General features: G+C 53.6%; 1 protein-coding gene across 1 annotated transcript; it reads right to left on the bottom strand.

The window, feature by feature from the left end:
- Positions 1–829: 829 nt before the first annotated feature.
- KRT82 (keratin 82) lies at positions 830–12,924 on the bottom strand. The gene is made up of 9 exons (XM_012764802.2): positions 12,466–12,924; positions 10,538–10,746; positions 7,796–7,856; positions 7,083–7,178; positions 6,537–6,701; positions 3,939–4,064; positions 3,082–3,302; positions 2,836–2,867; positions 830–2,284 (listed from the first exon to the last, which is right to left on the bottom strand). The coding sequence occupies exons 1-9, from the start codon at positions 12,868–12,870 to the stop codon at positions 2,043–2,045; spliced, it is 1,557 nt and encodes a 518-aa protein (XP_012620256.2). The 5' UTR covers positions 12,871–12,924; the 3' UTR covers positions 830–2,042.
- Between the last annotated feature and the right edge of the window lie 9,078 nt (positions 12,925–22,002).

Consider the following 22,002-nt stretch of genomic DNA (forward strand, 5'->3'; position numbering starts at 1 on the left):
GAGCCGCCTTGCTCACCGCTGTGTCACAGCCCCTGGGCACCCTGACCCACAGCAGGTGCTTGGTCAGCACGCATCGAGTGAATGGAGCCGTGAAGGAATAGGTTCTTCTGAAAGTGCTGCCAGCGAATCTGCCACTCCAGACATCCTTTCACCCGCTGTTCTTACAATCTTGTCTGTGAGCCTCTCTCTAACCCCCTTCCAGGCACAATCGTCAGTTGCTTCTTGTTGCTCTCATACTCTCTGGCGCTCATTATTTATGACTCCTCTGTGAGGCTGGGCGTCTTGGGGCTAAGAGGGTGTCTTAGTCACCTCTGCATCAGCAGCCTCCAATGCGGGCCTGGGTGCAGAGTGGGTGCTCTGCGGGGGCTGGGGACGGGAGAGGGGAGCCACAGAGGAGAGAGCCCCTGAGGAGGAGTGGTTCTGGGGTACCAGTGAGGCAAAGGGGAGGAGACTGAGGCCCCTCAGGGGATGGAACTGCTGCCACCAAGTCGTGTCTCCAGGTCTCAGGCTAAGTGGGGAGAGGAACCTGGAGTGTCCTGGTCCTCCTGCTGCCATCTTCACTGCCTTTCCCACACTAGGACTATCCAGGCACCAAGGATGGTCCGGGAAGGGGCAGAGCCCAGGGCTTAGGGGCTGCTAAGCATGGACATGACAGGGGACCCCACAGATTTTCCTAAGGCCATATGCTGCACATCATGCTACGAGTGCAGTGAGTGCAGTGGGGAGGCCCGTGTGCAGCAGGCACGCAGTTTTTAACATGGTGAGTGATTTGCGAACCATCTGGGCGTGATGTGCAGGTTTCGAGTGCAGTTTGTACAGAGCTGTATTTATTCCACAGGCCACTCGCACATAGTTTACAGGTAGTTTCCCCATTTGTATAATAACCTTCCTTTCCACTCCCAAAGCTCCAGTCCCCAAAGGCTGCTATGGGCTCCCTTCAGCCTTATGTGTCCTCTATAGAGCAGGGTGAATACCCCTGATGCCTGCAGTCTGCGAACAGAGACATTGTTTTGGGAACAAACAAGCCCAGACGTGCATGGCAGAGGCCTTGAATCCTGGGTGGGCCAGGCTAGGCAGGAGGGGCTCCTGGGAGGCGGAGTCAACCCAGCACCTCCCTGCCCGCTTTTAAGACGGAAGCCTCCAAGTCGCCCGGGGCAGCCGCATCACTGCAGCGAGGGTACACATTTCACAGCAGGCCCAGAGCAAGAGAAACTAAAAGGAGCAGGGCAGGAACAGGCGGCTGTGTGCAGAGTTGGGGGGGGAGGGCTGGTTCCACTGGGCAAATGACGTCAGCTCTCGATGGTCTGCCGGTCCAGTAAACACCCATGTCCCCTGGCCTTTGTTCTAGGCATTTCCCTGCTGCCACTTGCCAATGTGAGCTCAGAAAAAGATGTATTTTCATAGTTTGAGTTCAACACACCTGAGCAGGTAAATCTACTGCCTATAGACCCCTGCTGATTCTCTGTGCTGAGAGAACACGGGCAGGTCTGGACTAATCCTGAACTCTCGGCACTTGGCTTGGGAATGCAGAATGGGATTTGGGGGTGTCACCTTCTGATATTTGCAGTAGTGCATATTTCAGGTGGTGCTAAAAGAAGTCCACTTTTTTCAGGTGAACGGGTGCCCAAAGTAAGGGAAGTGGGGAGCCTGGGATGGGGGAGTGGAGCTGGCTTTGTGGGGACACTTCCACAGGGTGATCCATAGGCAGACTATGACGCCCTCTGGCCTTCTGGGGGCATCGCCATTCCCCTGGCCCAGGGGTCAGGAGCGATGTGTTCTCTTTCTCTGTCCCCATCTCCACCCTAGGGCCCAGCTCAGGCTCCGGGCACAGCTGAGTGAACAGCTGAGAGTGACTGGTGAGGATAAGGAGGGGGCCAAGGGGCAGCTCAGTTCCCAGGAACACCTGAGGGGAGTCTGGAGGAAGGTGGGGCTAGAGGAAGGTGGAGCTTTGGAATACCCTTGTCTTCAGCCCTAGTGCGGTGTGACATCCAGGGCCAAGGGCTGGGGCCCTGTCCCCTGGGTTTCCAGCCTCTGGGGCGGTGCTAACACTTGTGGCTGCAGGGGCTGCTCCCAGCCCCGAGCTTTGCGCTGGAGCTGCGCCCGCCCCCACAGCCCAGGAGCCCCTGGGGGTCACAGGGGACGTAGAGTTCACTGGTGCCCACGACACTGCAGCCCCCACTGCTCCTGAGGACGCTGGCGGCCCCTGGGCAGTACTCGGTCCTCAGCATAGGCGTGCTGACGCCACATGGCTCGTATAGGACAGCGCCTTTGGAGCTGCTCACGGCTGTGGGAAGAGAAAGGGGTGCTCAGAGCCCCACAGTGCACAAGTCTAAGGGGATTGGCCTGACACGTCTCAGCCAGGCCATTCCTCCCACCTGCTGCCACTCGGCTCTGAGGACACACCCATTCCAGCCACCAGCTTCCATGTCTCCTCCCCCCAAGCCACATGCCTCTCCTCTCTCCCCAGAGCCTTGGCTGGGCCCGGCCTGCTATCTCCTTCACCCTCTCTGTTTCTATTTGTCTTATCCCTCCTTCCTGAACCTTCTTCAAATCCTCTTCCTCTAGAAAAGCATCCTCCTGTGAATATTGCTCCTCTGCCTTCTGGGCTCTGAAGCACTGGGACCATGCTTTGAATATGCTCCCAGTCCTGACTTCCCAAAACTATGGGTGGCGGGAGAGCTTTGCCATCAGCCCAGGAGCTCATGGCAGACAGAGCTCTTCCTTTGGGGTTGGGGGAGGCATCAGAGGTCTGGGGAGGGATGGTGTGGGCTGTCTGTGTTGGGCCAACCAACCCCCAGGACCCCAGTGCCCTCGGGGCATGGATCATCTACTTACAGATGTTCACCGGCCCAATGCCTTCGCACAGCCTGCAGATAGGAGGAAAAAGAAGACAGGTAACTACATCGAAGAGAACTAGGCTGAAAAATGTGGCATCTCCCCTCTCCTGCCCTCTCCAGAGATTGTGTGCTGTTGCAGGTTTCCCATGACGGGGGAGGGGTCATAGCAGCAGCAGCCATAGGAGGGCTGAGCAACATGCACACCTGGTGCCTGTTCATGCTCAACTCTTCCTTATGGGCTCACCTGTGCTCCTCGCCCTCCAGCAGGCGCCTGTAGGTGGCGATCTCGATGTCCAGGCCCAGCTTGGAGTTCATCACCTCCTGGTACTCCTTGAGCAGGCAGGCCATGTCCTGCTTGGCCTTCTGCAGGGCCTCCTCCAGCCCCGCCAGCTTGCACTTGGCGTCGTTGAGAGCCGCCTCGCCCTGCTGCTCAGCCTCAGCTATGGTGCCCTCGAGTTTGCAGCGCTGGAGAGGGCACAGAAAGGCGTCACTGGGGGCCCTGGGACCCCTGGGATGGACTCTCAGAGAGAACACGGTGGTGGGCACAGGCCAGGTTCAAACTAACTGTGGGTTTCCTGTTAGGATTGTGACATCTGGTTCCTCCAGGGAACTGGGACTGGTTTTCTATCTTTAACACCTCAAGGAGGTCTGAGATTTTCCTCTTAGCTATACTGAGCAATGTCTTTGGGGCTAATAGATTTTAAGCGCCTGCCTGGTCTTCACTAACCTAGGAGAATAGAGTGGGTCTGATTTTATGAACAATTCAGAGTCACCTTGCATTTCGGGATCACAGGATTGGAGTCTTTGAAGGGACCATGGAGAACGTCTTTCCCATACTCCCATCTCGTGAAACACCCCTGCCATTTCAACTCTGACAGGAGGTCACCTGGCCTCTGGCGGGACCCAGCCCTTTCCTGAGGCTGCTCACCCTGCATTGGCCAGCTGTTTTGTAGAAAGGGCTTGCTTCCTCTTCCACGAGGAGCCACAGGTTTATTCCCTCTCCAGCAGCACTCCCAGGGAGGACTGGATGTGCCCCATGTGGTCGAGAAGGCCGGACAGCCTTTGACGGCTCTCACAGCAGGGCGGCCTCCCCCACCTCACCTGGGCTTTGACGGTCTCAATTTCCTGCTGCAGCCGCTGGATCAGCTTGTTCATTTCCAGAATCTCGTTCTTGCGGTTGCGGAGGTTGTCACAGTGGTTCCCAGCTGTCAGCCTCAGCTCCTCATACTGCCAGGACAGAGAGGTCAGAACCCCAGGCCTCTGTGGGGGCATCTCTTGCCCCCTTTCTTGCTGTCCTGAGGCTCTGCTCCTGTGACTTTGAGTCTGGGTGCTGTCTGGGTGCCCATCCATGTTCTGCTCCCTGATCCCTCTCCACTGCTGGTCAAGTTTGGAGTCCTTGTATGGGCTGCTCCTGATTCCCATCCCACCCCCGAGCCTTAAACCCTTCCCAGACACTGAGATCCCCCTGTCTGACTGGCTGCCCTGTATCTGGCCCTTTTCTCTCTGCCCCAGAGCCCAAGTTCGCCCAGGGGCTCTCTCCTCTTAGATGTCCCTCTGGACCTTGGCAGGGACTACTTGCGTAGCCGGGCTCCCCTAACAGACCACATCTGCCCATCAGCATGAGGACATTTGTGTGTTTTCCCTCGAAACTATCAAACCCAAAAATGCAGTGTTATATCCTACCTGGGCTTGACACTTTTTAAAAATATCTTTGTATTCTGAATTCAATTTGTGAATAATATGTGTAGATTCCATTCATAGATTTTTAAAAATGAGCCAGCTTTAGATTTTCCGATAGAAGATGGGAACATCTTGAATAGAAAATGCAAAACAAGAGATAAGCTCATAATTACTCTCTTTGGCTCCTTTGTTATTTACTGTGGGAAAGCCTATAGTTGTTTAATAGAAATCCACTCTCCCCTTCTTCTACAAACAGAACCCTGCTTTTATTTGGGGTGGCAATGAGCACAGATAAGAAAATATTTCTCAGTCTTCTCTAATCAATGAGATCTATGGCAGTGGCTGGTCAGGCTGCAAGGAAAGCTCTTTTTAAAGTAGGAAGGACTCAGTTGGCATCTTTCTTTTTTTCGCCTCCTGTTCTTCCTGCCTGAAATACATGTGAGGCACCACAGCTACCTTGGGATGCCAAGCAACCGTGAGGATGAGGCTCGTGCTAAGGATGGCAGAATGGAAAGCTGGAAGAGTCCTGGGTCCCGAGAGTGTCATAGAACCCCCATATCATCTTGGGCAGCCTAGTTTTGTACTTAGAGCTATCTGAGAAAAAAGTAACAATTGAATTTGTTTTTAAAATTTCTGACCCTCGTAACTAAATGCAATCCTTAATTAATAGACTTGTCTTCATGATTCTGACTTAGGAGGATGGGAAAATGAGGTGGCTGTATTCTCTGAATCCACCTGACAGATGGGTGGCCCAGGGCAACCAGAGAGAGGCCAGCTGGGGTGAAACCTGGCTGTGGAAGGCCACGGACTGAGTCACCAGCAGATGGCTCAAGGCCCGAGTTTGATACTTTCGGTCCCCACAGATCTCCAGAAAATAGACAGAGAATCACTTGGGATACTCCCTGGGTAGTGGTACCCCTTGTCTTCAGGAAAAGATCTAAAGGCCTTAGCACAGCTCTGCAGATGTGCTGTGACCCAGCCCCAGCCCACCTCTCCAGCCCGATCTCCTCCACAGCGCAGAGGCCCACTTTCACCTTTTTGTGCCCCAGCTCCTGCCTGGCACCTCTCCCCCATTCTCTGCTCACTGAAGTCTTACTTGTCCTTCAAGATCAGGTCAAATGACAATGCCTCTGCCTTTCCAGACATAATTTGTTGCTTTTATCATCAAGCTTCCTTAAGCTGCTTCTCGACCTTTGCAATCACTTTATGCAACCTCGTGTTTTGGTTTGGCAAGCCCACCCTTCCTGGCCACCTATTCAAATCTGCGCTCCCTACATGCACTGTAATTTATTTTCTCCATAGCACACATCACCATCTAACTTATTTGTCTTGTTTATTGTCTGTCCCACCCACCACCTGCACCTGCCTCTGGAAGGGAAGTAACATGAAGGGAGGGACGGGTGTCTGTTCTGTGCTCTGCTGGATTCCCAGCTTCTAGAATTGTGCTTGGCACATGAGAGATGCCCAATAAACAGTGTTGAATGAGGCGAATGCATGGTGGTGCCTTGCACAGACAGGGCAGGTGACACTGGGATGATAATGTCTGTCAAACTGAATTGCTCTCAGGGGCTCCCCCTCCCCTCCCAGCAAGCCCCTAATTACTAAGTCTGGGGCCACTTTAATCACCATTTCTGCCCCACCATTAGTAACCACCCCATGCCATCAGCCTCCTCCCACGAGCAGCCCAGGGCCCTCTTCACCATCATCGCCAATTAGTATTTATTGAGTGCTGCTGAGACGAGCACGTCCGGTGAGTCTGCAGGTAAATAAAGCTGTCACCTTGGTGCCCCAGTGACAGGCCTGGGCTGTCTGTGGGGTCCCTCCCACATGCTCTGCAGGGACGCGATATGGGGCCTGGCAGAGACAGCAGGGGCTGGGGTTTATGGGTCCCCTGTCACTGTGGTGTGTCGCAGCCTCATTAGCTCCTTACCCACTTCCTGGGGGAGAGAGAGAGGGTCTGGGGGGCCTCCCCTGTGCCCCTTCCCCTCCGGTCTCCCGCGCCCCCGCCCGGGGCCTCACCCGGCACTGGTACCAGGCCTCCGCTTCGGCTTTGCTGCGGGTGGCGATGTCGTCATACTGGGCCTTGATCTCGGCGATGATGCTGTCCACATCCAGCTCCCGGCTGTTGTCCATCTTCACAATGACTGAGGTCTCGGAGATCTGGGACTGCAGCAGGCAGATCTCCTGAGAGGGGCCAGGTGAGAAGGTGTGAGTGCTCCGAGGGCACAGGTGCAGAAATGGGAAGAACCTGCTTGGACCTTCCCACAGCAGATTTGCACAGAACCCTGCTAGAGCTGTTCTGGGCTTCAGTCATCAACGGGCTCCTTGTCCCCACCCTCTAGTTACCCAGAGCTCTGTGGTGGAAACTTTCCCAGAGGGGTCTGCAAGCTGGGGATCTGGACGATCCGACCTTTGGGGTTCTCACTGCCTGAGAACTACCTCTCCAGTGCTGATCTCTCCACGTGCTCACCCTGACCCGTCCCCGCTGGGCAGACGCCTCCCAGCACCCTTGGGTCCCAGGCACCAGCCCCTGACCAGCCACCCGGAGAGCAGTGCCGCGGGTACCTCCTCATACAGGCCTTTCAGGAAGTCGATCTCCTGGACTAGAGCCTCCGCATTGGTCTCCAGGTCAGCCTTCATCAGGAAGGCTGTGTCCACCTCCTGCAGCACAGCAGGGACAGGACCACAACTTGGGTTGGGGCTGGGCAAGGGCCACACCTTCTACACACTGGCCCACCTCCTAGGCAGGCTGGTGGCAGGTGCAGGTTGGGGCCCACCTTTCCTCAGTGAGCCCACATGGACGCGAAGGGGCGATGGGCCCATTGTGGGAGAGGGTCCCCAGCCCCGGAACCCCATGTCTGTGTCTGGCGTCCTGACTGGAAGGGATCTGAAGGGAGCTGGGCGGGGGGCGGGTTTAAAGGAGCCCTGGATGTGGCTTCTCAGAGCTCACTCGGCAGAGCTTGGGCCTGGAGATATCTGGCTACCTGTTGAGGAACCATCGCGATTGTTTCCATTTTTGAGGGTTTGCATCAGAGCTTTTGTTTTGCTTCTGATTTGGCATTAAGCCATCTCTAGCTGCCCGGGCAGGGCTAGACATGACCCTTACCCAATTTTGGCCTGAAGAGTTGGGAGGTGGAGACCAGGCCAATCCCTACCCTTTTGCCAGGGGGCAGGGGAGAGGGAGCTGGCCCAGGAATCTGGGGGTGGGGGCACTTTAGCTGGGTGAGTGGGCTGTAGACACTCTGGACATGGTCCAGGGCTGGTGGCCCCTCCCTCACCTTCTTCAAGGCAACAAAGTCATTCTCGACACAGGGACGCAGAGAGAGCTCCTCTTCATATCTGGTGGAATGGGCAGGAAAAAACACTGTAGTCGGGCATGGAGTTTGGAAGAGGCCTTGGCGTCAGGCCTTTGTGGTGACTCTACCTGTCACTGAGCACCCTGGGGAGTCAGCAGGTCCAGCCCTGTCTCTGGACCTCTTGCTCCTCCACCCACTCAAGGCTGATTTTTGATGACCTTACCATGGCTCCTTGCAGACTCTTTTCAAGTTTACCCCTCCTCCTCCCCAGGAGCCCGTGCCTGTGATGAGCAATCCTCTGGGAAGTCCCGTGAGACCCCTTCACTCTGCCTCCCTGCTGAGGAAGCCCACTCGTCTATCCGCCTCCTCTAGGAGGTGGAGAAAGGCTGTGCGGCACGCACGGCTGTCTTTTGTGAGTCACAGATGTTCCCAGTTGGCCCTGGTGGTCCTCCTCTCTTGGAAGGTTCTGGGGCTGGCCCCTGTCTGCCATCCAGTTGGTAGAGGTAGCAATTACCCCTTCACCAGACCCACAGAGACAGCTGACTGTTTCCTCCCAGCGCCTTGGGGCTCCTCAGCCCACTCACTGCCCCCCCCCCCCGAGGGCAGAGGGAATCAGCAGGGCTTCAGTCTGGCCAGAAGGACTCAGGGGGTGAGCAACATGGATCCACTAAAAGCGTCTCCTTTTTCCAGCAGAACTCTGCCATGGCACTGACACTGGCCGCTGGAGCCTACTGCCCAGTCTGAGTCCCGGCTCTGTCACTTGCTGGTCGTGGCCCAGTTGGTTAAGTGCTTTGGCCTCTGTCCCATCATCTACAGTTCCATCATCTGCAGAGTGAGGGTGATGCTGTCCTGCCTCACAGGCTGCTGTGAGTTAATATATCACATGCGCTACTAGGACAGTGCCTGGCACAGGGTCAATACTGTGTGTGCCACTGCTGTTATTATAAAATGCGAGTTTGATCTCATCCTTCTATTGCTCCACTTTTAACCACTTCGGTACGGCGCTCATCGGCCAAGAAACCTTGCCCACAGCCGGCACTCATAGTCCCCACGATAGTTTGTGCTGTGCATTGATGACAAATCCATTTTGCTCTTGTGTGACGAGGAAAGCTTTAAAGCACTGAAAGCTTGTTTTACTTTCCAGGCAGCTTTACTTGTAATGTAAATCAGAATAGGTAACATATACATATATGTTTTCATTACATTATTTTTAAATGTTCACAATTTTATTTTGATAAATGAAAAATTAGAAAAGTCATATCACAGCTGCCGGCTAAAGTCACTATGCGTGTTCATCTGTGGCTATCGACTATAGTCGACGCTGGTACCAAAGTGGTTAAAAGCCCAAGTTCTCATCTGGAGCTGCAAATTATGTTTCCCGGGTTTACCTTGCTACTTACCTCTCAGGAAGTGTGTTGTTTCTGCCGAGAGGCCAGCCTCCACCCCTCCCACAGCCTCTACACATTTCACCTGTCACAGTCTGCTATAGTTGTCCCCTCACCTGGCATGCTCTGGCCCTTCCTTGTCACCTGCCCTTGTCCTGTCCCATTCCCACTTCTAGGGTTTACTCTGGACTCCCGTTTTATAAGAAGCCATTGCAATGAAAGTTAGTTATCCTTCAAGACCGAGAGAAAACGGCACCTCCTCCAGGAAGCCTCCCTGGTCTCCTTTGGCTCCCTCCTTCCATTGGGATTCATCTCCCCTTCTGCCCTGTGCCCTGTTGCAGCTGCTAGTGTGTGTGCACAGGGGCCCCGTGCATCCTGGACAGGGCATCTTGAGGGCAGGAGCCAGCCTCTTCCCTCTCTATAGCACCGGCGCTTCCCAGCACAGCATCTGGCACCAAGTAGGCACACGGTTGACACCTGCAGCACGAGTGCCCCCAATGGGGTGCCAGTCCCCTCACCCACATCCCTTATGACCTGTTGCTCTCAGTATATTTAAACTTTTCCCCTTAATGGAAAGATGTCTGTCCAATCCTCCCCACCCACGTGCACTCCCACGGGGCGCTGGGCCCAGGGCCCAGTGAGGCAATGGTTCTGGGCCTCAGCTTCCTGCCAGCACCAGCTCTCAGGGCCAGCAGGCTCTTGATTACCATGTGCTTATCAACCACCTACTCCAAGCTGTGACTCAGACTCTAGAGCTTGCTCCCAGGGAGGGCAAGTTAGCAAGTTAGAAAACAGGAACCACAAAGAACTTGGAAGTGACATGGGGAGCTAGAACTGTGATAATGAGGAGGGAGGTGATTTCCAGCGTGAGATTTCCAGCAAGCCAGAGTCAGGGGGTGAGAGAAAATGTGGGCTGTTGGTCTGGATGTGTGGGAGAGGTGCTGAAAGGGGGCTTGTTGGCAGAATGAACAGCAGGAGCAAACGCTTGCAGGGAAGAGGCCTGGGGAACAAGTTAGTCTGTTTGGGGAATCGGAAGCAGCATCTGCAAGGCGACTGATGGAAGAGAAGGCAGACCAGGTGGCTTGGAGCAGGGACCCAGAGCTCCAGAAACGGAAGGTGAAAGAGCTTGCTTTACAGCGAGAGCAATAATGGGAGTCTATCTAGTCAGGGAAGTGGGAAGGCAGATGAAGACAATGCACGATTTCTGAGCTCCCATGTGCCAAATGGGACGCTCCACCTACATCGTCCGACTTAATTGTTCCGCCGCCTAGTGAACTGAGCTATGGAATCTGTAGCTTTCCTCAAGTTCCCTGGTGGGGTGAAAGCAGAGCCAACTCACTTCTTCTTGTAGCCCTCCAGCACATTCTGGAGGCTGCAGAGCTCGGACTCTAGCCGCACGTGCTCCCCGGACACGCAGTCCAGCTGCCGCCGAAGGGCGCAGATGTAGCTCTCGAAAATGGGCTCCATGTTGCTCTGGCAGCACCTCTGCTGCTGCATGAAGTTCCATTTGGTTTCCAGCAGCTTGTTCTTCTGTTCCAGGAACCGCACCTGTAGCCAAGAATGGGATGTCACCAGGCAGCAGGGACCATGAGGATCATGACTTGGAGAAGGCAGTGGGATGAGTTCGTGCCCTCTCTCTCAACACACCACTGCCAATGCACTAGAATTTGCAAAAATCATAGGTCCACATTCCAGCCTGCCTGCCTCTCACTACCCTTGTGACCTTGACCAAGCCTTTCAGGCTCACTTTGCTTCCCAAAGCTCCTAGCTGGGACTGTGCATGGGAAAGCACTCTCTAAGTCTTCACGTAGATGTAAGAATGTGTGATGCTTGGGAGTTGAGGCTTTCTTTTATTGTAGCCCAGAGGCACTCAGGGGAGAAGGTAAGGTTAAGGGTTTTTATCCTAGGACTCTAAGGTCCTTTGACCTGCTCTGCTGCATCCTGCATGGCTGTATCTGAAAAAAACCCAGGTCATAGTGATGTATGTGGAAGCTGCTAGCCCACCTCCTCCCTTTTTGTGGATTGAAAACCAAGACTAGGAGAATTTGAGTGGGTTGGCCATGGTCACCCAGCTAGCCATTGACAAAGGGAACATAGTCTCTAGTCTTTGCTCTGGCATTTTCCCCATGGTGCATCCTCTCTCAAGATAACTTCAGGAGTGATGCGGCCCTACTTCTGATTGATGACCACACCAGCAGGAGGCTCCTGGCCTTACAGAAGGAGGTGTGATGTTGCTGATGACAGGGCTCATGTTGCAGGAATGAGTTTATGGCCAGAACTTAATGAGCTTTAAAAATGAAACTGTAAATGTGGCTAAACAAGTACCTTGTGGAGCATTTTTGCATGTATTACCTCCTTCCATTCTCCCACCATCTCTCTTCTAACCCCCCAATGGGGCAGCAGGGTCCCCAAGGCCGAGAGATGAGTGCCTTGCACAGGGATTCAGGGTAACAGGAGTGGAGCCCACGCCAGGGCTCAGGTCTCCTGACTTTTGGCCCAGGACTCTTGCATCCAAACCTTGGGGTCACCAGAAATTCCAGCTCTGCCCTGGGCGTGGATCCTGACTCCAAGAGCCTCCCTAGGGTGTGGGGACAGGCCCAGGGACAGCTGAGGGATGCCAGCCAGTTCAGCACCTTCTAAAGCAGCACCTCCACATTCCCTGTAGGCTTTCAGAGCCATGGCTCCGGAGTTGGCAGATGTAAGACTTTCGTGACAGTCACCTTGTGCTTCTAGCTCTGGGTGCTCCACTTTTTCCTCATCCCAGGCCTAAACTGATGGCAAACTCTGGGGTCTTAGTGCCCATCTTTGCTTCAGGACCAAGAGTCTTAACATAGCTCAGGCACACAGAAGACAGTTCTGTCATTAAAGCCTCGTAAGCAAGGGCATTCTTCTGCCTCTTTGGTCATTCCTTTCAGTATTGCTTTGGAAGTTCCTCTTATAGTCTGACCTCCAGCAACCTTGGCGACTTTGCCAGAAAGAGATGACATATTTAAAAAAGGACCACTGTGACTCAAGCATTACAAAAGTGATACATGTAACCTAAAACATTTGTACCCCCTTAATATTTTGAAATTAAAAAAACAGGACCAGGGGGCAGAAACATTCAGTGTGGAGTCTGATCTAACAGGCTTCCAAAAATGAGCGGTCAGGAACTGTGGGAGAGGCCAATGGGTAAACTGTGGCTTCTCTCAGGCCAGCAAAGGACCAGATGACAGATCTGCAGTGGGTCTTCTCCTGCGGCCCTGGAGTGCTGGGGCTGCACCTTACCTTGTTGATGAAGGATGCGAAGCGGTTGTTGAGGCACTTGATCTGCTCCTTCTCGTCCCTCTTCACCCTCTGCACGGTGGGGTCGATCTCCAGCTGCAGTGGGACCAGCAGGCTCTCATTGATGGAGACAGGCGTGATGCAGGCAGAAGGCCCACAGGTGGCCCCCACTCGGTACCCGAAGCTGGGCAGGCCACACCTGGAGGCGACCCGGGGCCTCCCAAAGCCCACGTTGCACAGGCTCCGTGAGCCAAGGCAGCCCACGGCCCGGAGGCCCCCGGACCCCACTGGCCGGCACGGCCCCTTGCTCACTGCATACTGGGTGACCATCCGGGGCATGACGGCCGAGTAGGAGCTGAAACTCCGACTGCCACATCTGGAGCTTGGCTGGAAGGAGCGGCACGACATGGCAGGAGAGAGAGGCAGGGAGATGTGGCCCTGGAGGGAAGGACGGGGGCAGGAATGAGCCGGTTGTGGCCCGGTTCCCCCCCTTTTATTTGGTAGAGAGATGGAGGCTGAGCTGGGTCAAACCCCAAATCAGGTTTATGAGCTTGGGATATTGGCAGCGCTAAGTAGCAAGTGGATAATTAGGGTAGCCAAGAGCAAAGCGAAGGTGCCAACGGCCAGTACTGGTGGGCCCTATAAACATCCCACTTGTCCTCCTTCCCTGTTTACAGGGGCGATGAAAGAGGCCAGCCAGGCAGATATGTCTGCCCTATCCAGTGTCTCGGCCTCAGCGAAAGGGAGAGTAGGGACTTTACGTTGTTTCATAGGAGAGGAGGGGGCGGCGTGAATTACATGCCCTGACTTCCTGGGTTTAGAGACCAAACCCCACATGCGTGAGGGTGCTCCGTCTACCTCCCAGCTCCCCCCGGCTGGCCAGGTGTGGCCCTTCACAGAGAGTGCAGTAAGACGTGGGGGCTTTAGGTTAAAATATGGAAGAATCCCCAGAGGTGGATTTAAAGCAAAGGAGGTTGGAGCTTCATTGTCTTTAAAAATGAGATTGATCTCTGTCCCCCTTGGGTCATTTGAGACGTACGCAGGATGGAGAAAGTGATGTTCTGAGGTCCTTCCTGATGGTGGGTGAGCAGAGCAAGCCCAGGTCTTGCCTCCTGAGGAAAGTCCCTGGGCACATTTGCACCCTTGGGAGGCCCGTCATCTGCGATGCTTCCCTTGCATGGGCTGTGTGGGGCCCAGTCCCAGGTCTGCCCAGAGGCAGGGGCAGGGACTGGATGACATCTGGGAGCTTGGTCACACCTGCTTCTTCAACACCTTCTTCTTCAACACCGGTTGTCAATGTCAGAGCGCAGCCTCTGCATCCTCAGTTCAGCTTGGAGGTCTCCACCTTGGTGGTGCGGAGTTTGTGCCCAGCCGGCCGGCAGAGCACTGCAGCTCCTCGCACCGGGCGGAGGGAGGAGCAGGCCTTGGGTGGGGCATGCATGCGGCAGGCAGGGGCAGCCAGGCCAGAGAAGAGAAGGCTGAGGTTTCCCAGGGCCCCAGAGGCATTCAATGTGCTGCTTGGAGACGCCCCGCTGGGCCCCACCTGCCCATCAAACCTGTCTGCATTGTCCCTCAGCTCTGCCCCTCATTTCCAGACCCACCGGTTTCACCCCACAGCTGGACAGCTGTGGCCATGCTCTTCCTTCCCCTCTTCCTCTGCCAGGTCCTGCATCATGCATCTCACCCTCCAACTCAGCATTGTGCAGGGTGCCCATCACTTTTCCTGTGTGTTTGTTTGTGTTCCTTGGCATTACAGGTTACATCCCCAGTGACTCCCAGATCAGAGCGTTCCTCTCACCTGGAAAATCCCATTCCGTGACCCATATCAAGCCCCTGTCCCCAGCCCCTCAGCTCCAGCCAGTTCCCTCTCCTCTCTGGCTCCTTTAGCCTTTCCCAAGAGGCACTGAATTCTCCCTGTCCTCCCCCTCCCTCTCTTTTCCCCTGTTGGCACTGGTGGCTGGAACTGGGTAGCTGTCCCTTGTCTCTCTGATGCAGGGCATTGGAGGTGTGTCTATCTTCCTCTTGGCAGAGGGACTGACCACCTCCCGCCTTCATCTTGCTGTTCCCCCAGGTCCTGAGGTCGTGCCCAGAACAGAGGGTGAGCCTCACGCTGAACTCAGATCTCATCCACCCCATCAGCCTGGGATGTCCAAGAGGACAGGCTCTTACCCTGTTTACCTTTGAAACCTCAGTTCTCTGTGCTTGTCTGCTTGGTTTGGCCTTGCTGCCTCACCTTGGTCTGGTACCAGGACTGGCTGCGGTTGGCTATGTCTTCTCCACACTGGGCCTTGACCTCAGCAATGATGTCCAGGTCCAGGTTGTGCTTGTTGTCCATGGACAGGACCACAAAGTTCTCAGAGACCTGGGCCTGACGCTGAGCCAGCTCCTATAGTTGGGCCCAAAGGAGAGAGCTGAGCAGGTGTACCTGTGTGCTGGGAGACTGTGCCCTGCCCCGGGCGTGCACTGTCGGGGTGCAGAGTTCTGCTTAGGCCCTAATGTCTGGGAAGGACATTGGGCAGGTCACTGAGTTCACAGCTGTTCTTTATCATCAGCTCACCTGCACAGGGGAGCAGCACCCCAGGCAACTCTTGCCAGAATTCTCCAGAAGCCACTCCCGTCATCAAGACAGCACACCTTGCTGTGACCTGTCAGTACCACAGTGTCTCATGTTCTGAGAAAACACAGCCCTTTGCACCAAATGAAGAAATTATCTTGTGAAAGAAAACTGAGTCAGGCTCCCCGAAGGAGCCTGAAAACTCAGATACTTCCCAATCCTGTTTCCCAACGTGGCTCCTCCCTGCTCCTTGGGGAAAGGAAATGGAAATCAGCTCAAATAGCACAAAGGGCTCCAGACTGAAAGATTCAAGTCTTAGGTCTGCCGAGCAAGTTTAGACAGCACCCTAGTCTCCGAGAGTCGGATCATAACACTGGCCTGTGTGATTGCTGCGAGGATTAAATGATGTCTATATGAGATGGTTTTGGAAACAGTAAACCCACAATTAATTTGTCAATGATCACTTTTCAGAATCATCTAAAGCAGTGGTTCTCAAAATGTGGCCTTAGACCAGCAGTATCAGCCTCACCTGGAAATTGATTGAAATGCAGCATTTTGGCCCCATCCCAGACTTACTGAACCAGAGTCGGTGTTATAACGAGATCCCTAGACAATTCTGATCCTCTTTAAAGTTTCAGAATCACTGTTCCAAAGCAAAAATCTAAGTAAAAATATCCCTTTGCTCTCTTTTATTAACAACTGGTTCATACAATTCCTCTTTCAACAAATTATTATTTTGTTGTTTTTGTGTAGCAGTTTTTCCCAAATAGTTTTCTCTGGTTGCTAACCTAGTTTGAAGGCTTGCTGGCTGCAGCTAGTTCAGAATCAGAAGCCACACTTGTTGAAGAGAGCAAGCAGAGAAAAGGAAGACTTTGTGTCCCACGTGGGCTGTGGGGTGGTGACTGAACCCACCCAAAGACTCAGAGCTGACGCTCGGGTCCTGGAGCAACACGACCAGCTCCTGTCAGGCACCCAATGTATGTAACCCCATGGGCATAACACCTGTCCTTACCACATCTTCCTGGAGGTGCACAACCACCCTAACCCCCCCACTCCACCAATCTCCTCCTCACTACATTGCCCCAGCCATGCTGGCCTCCTCTGGGCACTCCTGGGTCACACCTGAGGCACTTGTACCTCCTGGTCCCCCCCGGCTAAAACACTGTCCCCTCCCTCGTCTTTCTGACTCACATCCTTAATTCCTTCAAGTCTCTTATCCAATGTCACCTCCCCACTGCCTGCGATTGCTGTCTATTGTCATTTCTCCTCATTGTCCCCATCACACCGGAAATTCAATCACTCTGAATTGCCTGCCTCCCGCTATCACCTCAGCTTCGAGAACTTAGGGGCTCCATGGAGCTTGCTCAGCGCTGTACCTGCAGCCCTGTGAAGAGCATTCTGGTGCTGCACAAAATGTGTCTTCGGAGAACGAGGCAACTGTGCGTGTGCTTCCAGAAGCACCTGAGGGCTCACTAATTGCCATTTGATATGTGTGATTGCATCATCTTGCAGTTGCTCTAGGAAGAGCAGCAGGTAAATTTGGGCTGGGCTGGGTGAGTCAAGCTGCTCAGAAAGTTCTATGGAAACTTCAATGATAGGCAGCCAGTCCTTTACCTGCCCGACAGAACGTGCCTGGTCCAGGTGGTCAAGGCTGAAGTTTTTGCCTCTCCTCACCTGTCAGCTGCCCAAGAGAACCTCCTTTTCCTTTTTCCTTTTCTTCCTTGGTAGAGGATGAGGAGCAGAGCAAAGACCAGGGAAGGCAGCAGCCCCTGTGCCTAGTTGCAGCCTGGCCCCTTGCCCCTGGCCCTCCTGGCACGGTGTTGGGCTCTCTCACCACCTTGCAGGAAGCTCTCAGGAAGTTCATCTCGTCCATCAGGGTGTTCACCTTGGCCTCCAGCTCCACCTTGTTCATGTAGAAGCATTCATGTCCTGAGCACAGAATATGCTGTCACTCTAGGTCCTACCCTTCGTGGGCTAACCGGCCCCCTCCGCCTGTGAGTTAGGTGGAAGAATTTCATCTCCTGAGAACAAGGGCATTTGTCTATTCCAGGCCAAGGAGTGGAACTTTGTGGGGAGGGGGAAGGTCCAAACCGTGTGAGGACGAGGGCTCTTAGCCTTGATCACCTGGCATTTGCTCATGAGCAAGTGCCACATAGAAAGATCTCCCATGTCACCTCGCATGGTGAGGACAATCCTGTCCTGGTCCTTGGGCTTCTGCTGCCTCTGGGCTCTTCAAGGCTTTCCAAGCTGCCATGGCTTTCCCACCCCCTCACCCTTCTGTCTGATCTCCTCTGTCACACACTGCTGCTCCCTTCTTCCTCCTGGTTCTGTCCCTCATCCCCAGCCTGTGGTCCCCACCAACAGAAACAAGTAGAACTCCATGGCGTGAATGCCTGTTCCCCCTCTCATCCCCCGTCTTTCCAAGCCTGACAGTGTTTTGGGGACTTGGCTCAGGACAGGCCCGTTGTGCCTCCCCCCTGCACGCTGAACTCCATGTGGGGAGGTGGCTAGTATTGCGATTTGCAGCTCAGACTCTGGGGTCCTGGACCCTGACTTACTTCTGATTATCTGAGTAACCCTGTGTTAGCCTCCCTGAGCCTCAGTTTTCTCACTTTCAAAGTAAGACCTGCTTCTAAGACTTGTGCAAATTGAGTAATGCCTTGTGTGCACTGAGCAGGCTGCTCAGACGCCATGGGAACCTTGCCTGGCCATGGACCATGAGCACACTGTTCCACAGGTCCCCACCCTACCCCTCCCTTGTGCCTTCTGTCTTCTCAACCTTAAACTTTAGTCTTCTCCTTCAGGAAGCCTTCTTGGATTGAAACACTGTTGCCCTGTGTTTGCATTATATAAATATATTTGCATATTATAAATTATCCATCTGCGCTTGCTTCTCTTGTCTGGGTCTGTATCACCACACACACACACACCTAATTGTAAATATAATAAACATAGCTAACACTTATTAACACTGTGCACCTTATCAAGTACTTTACATTCGAGTGTTGATTTAATACTCTCAACCACCTTACAAAGAAACTGGGAGTTAAAGAGGTTAAATAGTTTTCCTGGGAGGTCATTCAGCTCATGAGTTGAGCCAAGATTCTAAAGCTACTGACTCTGGATTCCACAGAGCTGTCCAACAGAGCTTTCTGCGAAGGTGGAAATGCTCTCTCTGAGCAGATTACAGGACCCAGCAGTGGCATGTAGCGACTGAATGCTTAAAATGTGGCCAGTGTGACTGAGGAGTTGAACTTTTAGTTTTATTTAATTTTAATTAATTTAAATTTAAATAGTCAAATGTGGCTACTGGCTACCTCATTGGACCGCACAAATCTAAAACCTGAACTTGTGCTGTATTACACAAACTACCAAAATTCATTGTCAAGTTACTAGTTTTGGTGTGACCAAGAGAATTAGAAATAAATTAGAATGAGACAAATGAGAATTACAAATGAGAATTAGAAATAAATTAGAATGAGACAAATGAGAATTACAAAAGTTCTTATTAAAAAAAAAGAACTGTATCTATAGGCGTGAGCATTTGAGCATTATGTTTAGTGACGTGTGTATAGTCCTGGCAGAAGGCAGAAAATTCCTCTTTCTTTTTTGTTCCTCAGTCTCTTGACCAGGGGTGGAGTGAATATGAGAACACTGTAAATTAGCAATGAAATGTAGTGGAAAACATGTGAGAGTGAGATTCTGTGGGATTAATTCTTAATTCCTGAGTTGCCACTTTGTATCATCTTGGATAAGTGGGTTGCCATGGCAGAGCCTTACTTTCCTTGTTTGTAAAGTTTAAAGGGCGTTGCATGTATCAAGCTCTGTGTACCCATGTTAGCTATCATTATCTCTGACTCCAGCCCCTCGCTAAAGCCTCAACATTCTTGACCTCTGCAGGTGCCAGTACCAGACCAGGTAGGGTGATTAAGTTTAGGAACCAGAGCCTCAGTATTGCCTTTGGTTAGGTCTACACATTCAGTGATCTGGGTCCATGTGATGAGGCATTTTATAGCCTGATAGACCCGCAAAGGGACCTTTGAGTCCATCTGTCCAATCCACCCCAGTCCTGAGAAGTTTGGTGACTGTCCCAGGAGTGGAGACCACACTGGAACCCAGGTTGGCTGCTTCTCAGTTTAGCACTCTTTCTTCCAGGCCCCAGACATGGAGCCTGAATGATCTTGAATTGGTTCTTCACAGGCAAAGCCAACCAGCGTGGGTGTGCAGTGCTGGAGGTGCAACACAGAATAGTGTCGTGGAGGGGCTCTCTCCCAGGGCTGGGAAACTTCCGGGATGCCAGGTCGTGCAGCAGGGAGGACTCAGGCCAACCTCCCAGTTTTACTCTTGCTGCAAGAAAAGGGCTAAACACTCCGAGTGCACCCTCACCACCCACTCAGCTTCCCAGAAATATACCTACCGCCATAGAAGGACACTCGTCCTGATTAAACTGGGCAAGAAAAAGTGGGTCCAGCCTGCTTCCATGAACTGAATTAATTATCCTTCATTCCTTTATCTCTTTCTTTCCAAATGGATCCATTTTAACTGTTTAACTGTAAGCCAAACGCATGGCCACTACCCATCAGACCAGCAATGTCCTTGCAGTGGGTCAGAGAGCTCTTGAGTGTAGAGATGGGAATGTTTCTGATCCCACCTCAGCAAGGTAGGAAACCACCCCTCCCCCTCCAAGTCAGCAGACTGCCCAGCTCAGAACAGCACAGGAAACAGAGGTCCCTGGGCAGCAGCTGCTTCCCTGCTGGGGACCCCACTTGCCACTCGCCTTGTCGATGAAGGAGGCGAACTTGTTGTTGAGACTGTTGGTCACTCCTTCTCCTCCTTCCATATGCACTGGAGAGAGGGGTCAAGCTCCAGGTGGAGGGGCGTCAGGAGGCTTTGATTGACGGTGACCTCATGGATACTCCCAGCTCCAGGCACCATCCCACCTCCAAATCCATACCCACTGTTGGCTCCCCCACTCTGTACCCTGTGCCCCTGACACCCAGCCCATAGCCAGCACCCCCAAAGCTAGCCTGGCTGGAGCAGTGGCTCCCCACTGATGGAGAGTCTGTTGCTACCCCCAAGGCTGTGGCGACTCCTCATCCTGAAGCCACCCCTGAAGCCACCCCCATAGCAATTCCTGCCCTGGGACATAGAGACAAGGTGAAGCTGGGCCAGCAGGCTGGGAGGAGGCTGGCCAAGGAAGCACTGAAGTTCCAAGCGCCACTGACTTGATGGTGACAGAGGACCCTTGAGTCATGGTGGGAGCTGGTGCTAGAGGGTCAGAGGAGTGAAAGTGCCAAAGGAATGAGGCGCCTTCAAAGTCTGTGTCTCCCAAACTCTCCTTGACTTTTATCCTTTTCAAGAACTGGGCTTGGCTGGAGAAGATCAAAGACCTCCAGTCTGTTGAGTTCATCTCAATGGCGTGTCTGGCCACAGCCCATCTTCCTGACCCACTAGTCACCGGAGGAACACCCTGGGGCCTGGGGCCTGGGGCCGGGGGCAGCCCTAAGTTCCCAAGCCCCCCACCCGCCCAGGCTCTCAGCCACCGTGGACACTCCCACTGCTTCCCGTCCCAGCTCCCTCCTCTGCTGCCAGGTCTTGGGCTCTGATCCCAAAAGCTTGACTGTGCCCTTCCCATTCTGGTCATGTATGATAAAACAACAACAACAACAACAACAAACCATTAATTGAGTATTCAATCTGTGTTCCACCACACAGCAGGTCAGCATCATCTCATTTGATTCTCATTAAACTTTGTGAGAGTGGATGATAAAAATAATAACAACTGTGAACATTTTTTGAGTTGCTGCTCTGGGTAGCTGCTTTACACCTGTCTTCCCCTTTCGTGATGAATAGCGCTGCGGGGGTAGCTATTCCTGTTCTTGTTTTACACATGAGGCAGCTGAGGCACAGTGTAGTCAGTGTAATTAGGCACCTTGGCTGAGGTCACATGGCTCATGGATGCTGGGGCCAATGTTAGAATGTAGTGGTCTGACCCCGGTCACATGCCCCAAATCACCATTCCTCACGCAGAGGAGGTACAGTGGAGCACATCGGGCTCAGAGAGGACAGGAAGCTTGTCCAAGCTCCAGGATTTCCCTCCAGATTCCTGTCCCTCCACTGCTCTCGTCCCTGGGTCTGCACTGGAACGCTTCACTCCCCTGCACCAGCGGATTAAACAATTGTTCTCAGTGTCATTTCTCTCCTTCCTGCTGTCCTCCCCTCCCAACCATTCCAAACTCTAGCCCCTGATCTCATGCTCATCTTCCCTCCTTCTAATTCATGGCCTCCGATTCCCTTACTCTGGACTGGGGATTTCAAAACCTGGCTGGCTGAGCCCACTGCGCTCAGCCCTGCCCAGGCCTGAGGGGAGGGGTCCAGGAGCCTTGTAAACTGGTGTTTATGGAAATGGGGGATGTGGGAGCTTCCTGGATGTCTCCCTGCTGCCTGCAATTATGGGCTAAACAGCTCCTTGGTGAAAGCCGTGCCCTCAGGGCTGACTTCTAACTCCTGTCCTGACTTCTAACTCCTGTCCCTGGCCTGTTATTTCTCTGCTCAGGTCTGCAAGTGCCAAGCTGTCAGGGAACAATCAGCCCCTTTGCCGAGGAGTCCCGGGCCACCTACCCTACCTCAGTGCTGGCAGCATTTCAGAGCACGGTCTGGTCCAGGAGGGGACAGCACCGCCCTGCATGACACAGGGAGCAGAGAGGCTGGGCAGGGCCTCTCCCAGGGGCTTGGGTTTCCCAACCCAGGCGTGCCACGGAGAAGGGGAGGAGTCTCGTGGGCCCTGCCTTGCTGTCTTCAGCCGGCCTTGTCAGCTCAGAGGGAAGCGGGCAAGGGCGGATGCCTCTGTCCCTGCCTGTGTGGAGCCCGCGCAAGGGGGGGCACACTTGGGGGAGGAGGAGAATCGCCCTGGGCTCCATCGCCAGTCGCCATTCAGTCGCCATTCTAAACAGAGTGCCTGACGCCAAGCACATGACACACACCTT

The sequence above is a fragment of the Microcebus murinus genome, chromosome 10 (assembly GCF_040939455.1).
Source record: "Microcebus murinus isolate Inina chromosome 10, M.murinus_Inina_mat1.0, whole genome shotgun sequence".
NCBI classification, from domain to species: domain Eukaryota; kingdom Metazoa; phylum Chordata; class Mammalia; order Primates; family Cheirogaleidae; genus Microcebus; species Microcebus murinus.